Source organism: Macrotis lagotis, chromosome 4 (assembly GCF_037893015.1).
Source record: "Macrotis lagotis isolate mMagLag1 chromosome 4, bilby.v1.9.chrom.fasta, whole genome shotgun sequence".
NCBI lineage: Eukaryota > Metazoa > Chordata > Mammalia > Peramelemorphia > Peramelidae > Macrotis > Macrotis lagotis.
Genome location: NC_133661.1, coordinates 186,462,264 through 186,471,867, shown reverse-complemented (window position 1 = coordinate 186,471,867; position 9,604 = coordinate 186,462,264). Strand labels below are relative to the sequence as shown.

Below are 9,604 nucleotides of genomic sequence, written 5' to 3'. Positions count from 1 at the left end.
TAAATGTGTATATACAATATTCACCTGACTGTTTGCCTCTGAGTGGAGGTGGGTGAGAGGGCAAAGTGAAAGGAAATATGTAATTTAAAAATGTACATATGCATATGGATGACTGTTGAAAAACTTTCATAGCATGTATTTGGAAAAATAAAATATCAATTAAAAAATCATCACTCTGTATAATTCTCATGAATCTCAAAATTAAGAAATAGAAAAAGAGATTCCACTTGAAATCAATGTAGAATTATTACAAAACATTCAGGAGTTTGTTTACCTGGACACTGTAGGAATTCTGTGATAGAACTATGAAACATTGAACAGAAATAAAAGAAAATATAAATAGAGAAATAATCATTCATAGCAGACTATTCTGATGTGCCAAAAATGATAGTACTACCTAAATTATTATAGAGATTTGGTATCTACCAATCAAACAAATAATTGGTTACTTTTTAGAATTAAATAAAATCTTAAGAAAATTCATCTGGAGGAAAAAATGTTTACAATTCCTTATGGAAAATCATGAAAAAATGGGAAGAAATAGGGCCCAGGGATGCCAGATTTCAAACTTTATAATCTGAAACATTACAAAAAATATTTTGTAATGGTTAAACATAAGAAGGGAGATCAATGGAACAGATCAGATACATAAGAAGAAACTGATCACTGGTCTAAAGATTCATTAGAAAAATAAGCTGACTGGCAGAAAATAGGATTAGGCTAACAATTCATTATGTTACTATCAAATATATGACTAAATATTAAATCATAAAGAAATTATAGATAAAGGAAAAAGATAAACACCACACTATTATGAAAAAAATTCTTGACAAAGAAAGGAATAGAGATAGATATAAAAGATAAAACAGTTTTAATTACATAAATTTGAAAAACGTTTTTCACCAAAAGCAAATAAAAAAAATCAGAACCACAAAGAGACATTTTTAAATGTGAAAAATTTTTGCTGCAAATACATTTGATAAAGATATGTTATCCAGTAGCAGAGTAAATAGAACATTGAAACTGGATTCAGGAAGATCCAAGTTCAAACCTGACCTCAGAAACATACTAACTCTATGATCCTGCATAAGTCATTTAATCCTGTTTGCCTCAGTTTCTCAGCTATAAAATAAGCTGAAGAAGGAAATGGAAAATCACTTCTGTATCTTTGCTAAGAAATCCCTTAAAAGGAGTCATTCTGAAGAGTTGGACAAACCTGAAGTAGATGAATCCAAATATGTTTATGCATGGATTTAGAATATACAGTTCTCAAAAGATGAAATACAAGTTATCAACAGTCATATTAAAATAGGTTCTAAATAACAGAAAAGTGTAAATTAGATAACTGATGTTTACCCCATCCCACACTCACATTTATCAAATAATCATAGAGAACTAAAAATGACAAATATTAGAAGGGCTGCATGAAAAGAGATATTTTTTTGTGACTGTGAATTGGTCCAAACATTCCAGAAAACAAATTTTTAAAACAACATCCAAAAAGGCAGTAAAATTATATAACTTTTAACTATCTTCTCTTCTTCTCTATCTTTCTCACTCTTTTTTCTTTTTTCATTGCTTTTCTTCTTTCTTTGTGATTTGACTTTTTGGAACTCTAGTATGTCTTATGATAGAAAAACAACTCTACATTTTGTTTGTTTCTTCAATTTCTGGCTCCTCTCCAGTCATTGTTGGGGACTTACACACACACAAACACACACACACACACACACACACACACACACACACGTATATATATATATATATATATATATATATATATATATATATATATATATATATATATATATGTATGTATCATGAGAACTCTGTTTTCTGCTGTCCCAACCACCAGGGTCAGATAATTTCAAAGTTCTTTAGTTCTGGCAGTGAAGAGTGTCTGATTGATGTTACTTTGGCCATTTTAAAGACTTCATTGGATCAACTGAAACTGGACATTAAATTCACCCCTTCCCTCCATAAGGATTGGATTTGTTTCTGAGTCTTAATTATTTATATTTCTACCAGGTGGGTATATTACTTTATTTTTAGGAAAAAAAGAAACAATTAAGCTAGCTAAATGACATGAGAGAAATATTGAAAATCCCCCCTAGGTAAAATTTTCCTGATCCTTCAGATATCAGACGTCTCTTCTAGAAGTCCCAGAATTTGCAGAATTCTTTTCCTAAATTCATTCTTGCCACTTTGAATAAGGAAAGTTTGATATTTTAGGTTAGAGTCAAAAAGGATGATGGAGACTTGCTAATCATCTTTGAGCCAATGGAAGATTGGTGTCCAAGGGATAATAATACTCAGAGCTCAGATTTATAAAAGAGAATGAACTGAATTTAAAGCATGGGAATTTAGGCTAAGGATGAGAAAGAACATCTAGAGAGTAAAGAATCTGAGACAGCCAAATTAAGAATTCAGAGTAGTGTTTCATGGCTTGGTAGAGATGAGAGCACTATCCTTATCTTCATACTATCCAAGAGATGTAGGCAGATAGTTTCAATGAACAAGTATCAACTAGATCACAGGGGTGGCTGGGTGGTGCAGTGGATAGAGCACTGGCCTTGGAGTCAGGAGTACCTGAGTTCAAATCCGGCCTCAGACACAATAATTACCTAGCTGTGTGGCCTTGGGCAAGCCACTTAACCCCATTTGCCTTGCAAAAGAAACCAAAAAACCTAACCCTCCCCCGCAAAAACTCGATCAAACCAACTAGACTAAAAGACTATAAGTTGAATCTAGAAAGGAATTTGAGGGGGAAAACTTTTTCCCTAGAGAAAAATCTTGAAGATGAGAGGCAAAATAATTAGAACCATTTCCAAAGAGTTATAAAACCATGTCTACCCTTTGACTTAGCTATGTCACCACAAGGTCTATATTCCAGAAGAGATGAAAAACAGGAAGGAAAAGGACATCTATATATAAGGATATACATAGCAGCATTTTTCTGGTGGCAAGAAACTGGAGATTGAAAGGATGCTCATCAACTGGGGAATGACTGAAAGAAATGTGGTATGTGATCAAGATGAGATGCTATTCTATTATAAAAAAAGGATTAAGAGGATGTCCTCAAGAAAAGCCTACATGAGCAGATGCAATGGAAAATGTACTATAGACAAAGTAATAGCAATGTTCCAAAATGATCACCTGTGAATGACAGCTTTTCTCAGCAATGCTGTGACCTAAGAAGATGCTGAAGGACTTATGATAAAGAATACTATCCTTCCCAAAAACAGAGCTAATGGTATCTGAATTTAGTTTGAAGCATACTTTTTTTTAACTTTATTTTTCTTGAGGTTTCTTTGTGGGAGGGAGGATGTTTACAACATGACTATTATGGTAATGTTTTTAATGACTATACGTTTTAAACCTATATCAAATAATTTGCTTTCTCAAAATGGGGAAGTGGAGTTTGAGGAAGTGAATCTTGAAACTTGTTTTTGCATGTAACTAGGGGAAAAATTAAATTAAATTAAACAAAAAATTTATGAGGCAAATTGATCCAATAGATTCAGTCTTGGAAATCAAGGGAGGTAACCAAAGGGTGAGAATTCTTAAGAAAATAAAGGCCTAGATAAAGAAACATAAAGATCATAAAACTGATGAGATGTCAGAGATCATTTAATACAATTACCTCATTTAATAGTTGAAGGAAATTGCACAGCTAGGTGGTAGAATGGATAAAGCACCTACCCTGGGGTCAAAAGAATCTGAGTTCAAATCTGAACTCACACACTTAACACTTACTAAGTTCCTGAGCAAGGCATTAACTCTGGTTGCCTCCAAAAAAAAACAAACAAAAAATCCAAAATAAACTATAGTTTAGGGAGACTGACACTTGTTCTAGGTCAAATAGTGACAGCTGGTTTCTGATCCTGTGACCTAAGATAAAGTAAGGGGAAGAAGCAGCATATTACTGGACGAGAAACACTAACATAAAGGTTATTGGCTATTTTATAGTCAGTGACAACAGGTGAAGAGAAAATACAAAAAACCCTCTGGGCATAGTCATTCAGACAATTGGGAGAGGAGGTCAAAGATGTTGTTCTTTTCCTCTTACCTGTCTAATCAGTCCATTTGAGAACTCAAAGATCCTAAGTCATGAATTTAGGGACTCCAGATTCACCAAGTTCCAACTGATACAATGAGCTAGGGCTCCATGTTTGAACTTAGAACAAAAATATCAATTTCTTCTATACACTCAGAATTGAATCTGAAGGAAAAATACAGAAGCTCCTTCTCTAGTGATTAACTTCCAAATGTATTGCCCAGGATAGAATTTTTCTCAACAGTTATGTCTATTGACTCCCTTTCTTCTGATGACTATACTGATTTAACCAAGATTATATTTCTTGGAGCATGACTGCTCAGGACAAAACAACTTTTCCTCAGGAAGAAAAGCGAGAGCCTTTCTGATGGCCTTTCTGCTAATACATTACCATTTCTTCATTTTTACCTTCTATCCCTTCTCCAACACACCCCATGATCAGATAAATAAATGGAGCACTAGGGCGATCTGGGTAATTACTTAGTCTTGCCACATGAACAGCCCATCTTCTCTGTCATTCAGTTTTGTATTGGTATTCTTTATTTCTGTTCTGTTTTGATGTTCCTTATTGGTTAAGTATTGACCTGTTTATATCCATAAAGTACCTTTCTATTGCTACCTGTGTAATACAAAGTAGATAACATAATAGTTCCCTCATGGAAATTATTTTGTATTGGTTGGAAACAAGCATATAGAATTTGTATGTTTTTCATATTGAAAGTACTTTGTGGTGGAGATGGAGACCAATAATTGGGGAGGAGTCTGAAAAGGACTCTTAGGAAAACTAAAAATTGGGCCAAACCTTGAAAGAATCAAGGGATTCTTATATTAATTATGTTAACAATAGTAGAATTTATATGGAGAATTCAGTTTGCATAGTACTGTATTTTTAGTTCATAATTCTGTGAAGTTTGTGCTATTAATATCCTTACTTCGCAGATAAGGTAATTGAAGTTGAGACTTATTAAGGATCACACAGCTAGTAAGTGTCTGTGGTAAGATTTGAACTAAGACTCTATGATTCAAAGTCCAATACTCTATCCCAGTACTCCAGCAAAGTGCTCTAAGAAGTAAAAGTGAAGAGGGGACATACTAAAGGCATGGGAAACAGTCTGTGCAAATGTATGGAGATGGAGATGACATATTATAGAGGAGGAACAGCAAATCAGCTAGTTTGGCTAGACTGTTAAAGGTGGTAAATATGAAAGTGGTGCATATTTAGAAATTGGAGGCCATTTATGAGTGGTCTAGAAAGATCTTGCAGATAAGAATTGAATGGATGTTGGTTTATTCAGGTAATGATTATTCAGAATGATTGCTATGAATCTTCTAAGTCTGACCCCAATTGAATGGTCTTTTATTTATTTCTGTTACATTATAACTTAATTTTTAAAAAAATGCTTAATTGAAAATAGTTAAATAGTCTGGCAAAGTCTGTAATAATCAAATATAATATCTGGTTGAGAAATGAACCATGGACCTATGCAAATGAAAGAGGGATTACATTGTCAATAGTTTATACAATTCTTTAGTTGTACAATTTCCATTTTCAGCAGATAGTTTTCAGGATTTGCTTATCATCATAAAACTAGGGACTGAGTCAAGAGAGGAATATGGCCCAGCTCCCATTCACACCTGCCAGAGCTTTTTTCCTGATAGCACCCTTTATCTTCACTTCAAGACTTGTTTTGAAGGAAACTATCCCAGTGTTCATTTGTATGTGGGACTGAATATGCTAAAGTGGATTATAAGTATAATAATAGTAAATATTTTTCAGGATATCTAAGAGAAGTTTCCTGTTAATTACCTCTTCTCTTGCCCAACTTTAAATATTTTCACTGTGCTTTCCCTTAGAACATATAGAAATCATAGCATCCTAGTTTCATAAACTTAGAACTGAAAGGAATCTTAGAGGCAATCTAGTCTAATTTAAATATGGCAGGTGGGGAAACTGAGTCTGAGAGGTTAAGTGACATATCAGAGTCATATTAGATGGTAGGTAGCAGAGGTAAGATTTGCACATATCTTCTCTGATTTCAAACCAAGTTTTTGTCCATTGTAATCATGTGATCTCATTACATCATTCGATGATAATCTAAGCAAGGGAATCCAGAAGTGAACATAATATTTCAGATATGGTCTATCTAGAAAAGTTTTATTCTGTGTTGGAGTCAGGAAAATTTGAGCTAGTGATAGAATCCATCCAATGTCAGGCAAGGTCTCTTGACATAGGTAAACAAAAAGGCCCTTGCTTTTGAGCAACTCTAAAATATAGACCATCTAAAATAGTAGAGAAGAACAAAGACATTCTGGAGTAGGACTGGATCATTTTGAGTGATGTTCTCTTTCTGCCTTGGAGTCATTTCTGTATAATCTTGTCTTCCTTTCCTATTAATCCCCCCCACCCCACATTGCCTCATATGACGCTTTGCACACAGGGTGATCAAGCTAATGGCCAATTGACTAAATGAGGACACAGGGATTGCCTAGATATTTTGTTCTCTCTTCCTCATTTTCTTTCTCCTTCTATATTTACCTTCTCTAGGAGAAATCATCTCATACTGATGGCAACTTTCCAACTGATGCTGCTGGGGCTTTGGGTGACTATGTTCCTGGTCATTGCAGCTACCCCGCCTGGTTTAACTGAAGCTAAGTGGTTTGAGGTTCAGCATATGCGGAAATCCAAGATCAGCACCACCAATGATGATAAATATTGCACTGATGAGATGAAACTAATTAATTCACATATAAGTCACTGTAAAAACTTCAACACCTTTCTATATTCCAGTGATCAGAATAAAATCAATGAAGTTTGTTTCACACCTAAAATCATGTGTAAGAATTCAGAGAAGAATTGTCATAAAAGTTCATCAAAAATTTCTATCACTAAGTGTATGTTTATCTCTGGTAGCAATCCCAATTGCCTCTATCATGGCACTTCTGAAATGGCATATTTTGTGATTGCCTGTGAGCCCACCTCATCAAAGGAGAGTAAAAGTAAATTGCTTCCTATACATTTGGAAACCACCATTAAGGACTAGGTCCCATACTTCTAGCTCCTTGATTTCTATCCTTTCAGTATTTTCCCATTTGATTTCAAAATGCACTATAGAAATCTCTTTCTTTCTTTCTTTCTTTCTTTCTTTCTTTCTTTCTTTCTTTCTTTCTTTCTTTCTTTCTTTCTTTCTTTCTTTCTCTTTCTCTCTTTCTTTCTTTTTTCTTCCTTGAGTTTTCTTTCACAAAATAACTAATATGAAAATGCTTTACATGATTGCGCATGTATAATCTATGTCAGATTACTTACTGTCTCAAAGTGGAAAGAGGAGGAAGGGAGTGATAATGAATCTTAAATGCTAGCATGAATGTTAAAAATTATTGTTAAATTGAATGTTAAAATTATTTTTACATGTACTTGGGAAAAAATAAAATAGTTTTAAAAATGCTTTTCTGTTACTTATCTATAACTATGTAGAAATTCTATCAATCTATGTAGAATCTATCTATCTAATCCTGAGAATGGAAGAAATTGATGTCTTTCCTGATTTAATATTCTATAGGTGAATGTGGGAAAAGGACTTAATCTTTACAAGCTGTGTTGCAAGAGTTGAACTAAGTTAGATATGTTGTGCTGGTTTCAATAAAGGTCTTTTGGGGGGAATTTTTGTCATAAGTAAAGGAATGATTTGACCTGATTTCATTAGCTTAGGGAATACCTTCTTCTTGAGGAAAATTTTTCTACCAATACGTGGACTCTTTTTACTTCAAGTTCTCTGCAATTGATAGACTTGGAGAATTGCTTAGACCACCTAGAAGTTAAACAACTTGCCCAGGGAAACATGGTATGTGTCAGAGTTGAACTGGATACTTGGTCTTCCTGGTTTCCAAACAAATCTTCTATCCACCGCACAAAGTTACATCTTTTGTTGCTAGTTATTGCAAAAAGGTCTAAAATTAAAAAAAAAAAAACCTGGACAATGGTGATATAGTAGGGAGGAAAGAGACCTGGGTAAGATGGGAATCAGGGATTAGGAACAGAAGATAGATAACTTCTCTTTCCAATTAGTTGGGAATTTTCCCTTAGAGAAGTTTTAATAATAGCATGACCCTGGAACCAAGATGAAAGAAATTGGTGACAAACATTAAGGCTCTAGAATCCAGACACTATGACATCATAGAAGGGTTACTTTTTAGTTGGGAGGGATAGCTGAGAAGAACAAATGACTCCACTATTTGTAGCAAAATGTTTAGAAAACATACCACCCACAAATATGCTAATTCAGTACCAAGATTAGAAGAATGAGAAGGGTTGTTTTCAGCAAGTAATCACTTGGCCAGCCATTAAACACTTACTAAGTACCTATGAGTCTGATGGAGTCAGATGTCATGCTAGGTGTAATATGAGAGATAAAATGAAATTAAAACTCTGAAAAAAGGAATTTCAAGAATAGTTTAGAGAGAAAAGTAGGAAGCCTAAACAAAGAAATGACACCCTAAAACCAAGACTGAATCAAATAGACCAAAGCAAAATTGAAAAAAAAAAAACCCATGACATAATAGCTAATAGAATAAAATTTTTTAAATTGGGGAAAAAAGAAGAAAATCTAAGCTATATGATACCAAAAACAACTCACCTGAAAAACAGATCAGGGAGAGATCATTTAAGAATCATTGCATTCTTTGAAACTATGATTTTAACAAAATTCCCAGACACTTTAAGATAAATAAAATGTTCTAGAAACTTTACTAGAACTTGTTTTAAATGAAATATTCTAGAAACTTTGCTGTTTAAGAATTTATTTTAGGGGTGGTGAGGTGGCACAGTGGATAGAGCACCAGCCCTGAGTTCAAATCCAGCCTCAGACACTTAATAATTACCTAGCTGTGTGGCCTTGGGCAAGCCACTTAACTCCATTTACCTTGGAAAAAAAAAAACAACTAAAAAAAAGGACTTATTTTAAAATAGGCTCCCTTTACAATGATATTCATAGCAGTTCCTTTTGTAGTACAAAGAATTGGAAAGTGAGGGAATGACCATCAATTAGGGAATGGTTGAACCAATTGTGGTATATGAATGTGATGGAACACCATTGTTCTATAAGGAATCATGACAGAGGGGTCTTCAGAAAAGGCTAGAAAGACTTGCATTTTTTTTTAAAGAAAGATTTTATTTATTTTGAATTTTACAATTTTTCTCCTAATCTTGCTTCCTTCCCTCCACCCCCCCACAGGAGGCAGTCTGTTAGTCTTTACATTGTTTCCATGGTATGCATTGATCTAAGTTGAATGTGATGAGAGAGAAATCATATTCTTAAGGAAGAAACATAAAGCATAAGAGATAGCAAAATTACATAATAAGATATTAGTTTTTTTTAATTAAAGGTAATAGTCTTTGCTCTTTTTTCAAACTCCATAGTTCTTTTTCTGGATACAGACAGCATTCTCCATTGCAGATAACCCCAAAATTGTGCCTGATTGTTGCACTGATGGAATGAACAAATCCATTAAGGTTGACTACACCCCCATGCTGCTGTTAGGGTGTACAGTGTT

The 9,604-nt window shown here is 34.0% G+C and overlaps 1 protein-coding gene across 1 annotated transcript; it reads left to right on the top strand.

The window, feature by feature from the left end:
• Window positions 1–6,621: 6,621 nt before the first annotated feature.
• On the top strand, window positions 6,622–7,098 carry LOC141522796 (ribonuclease 7-like). The gene has a single exon (XM_074236243.1). It carries the CDS (start codon window positions 6,622–6,624, stop codon window positions 7,096–7,098), a length of 477 nt encoding a protein of 158 aa, XP_074092344.1.
• The last annotated feature ends 2,506 nt before the right edge of the window (window positions 7,099–9,604 follow it).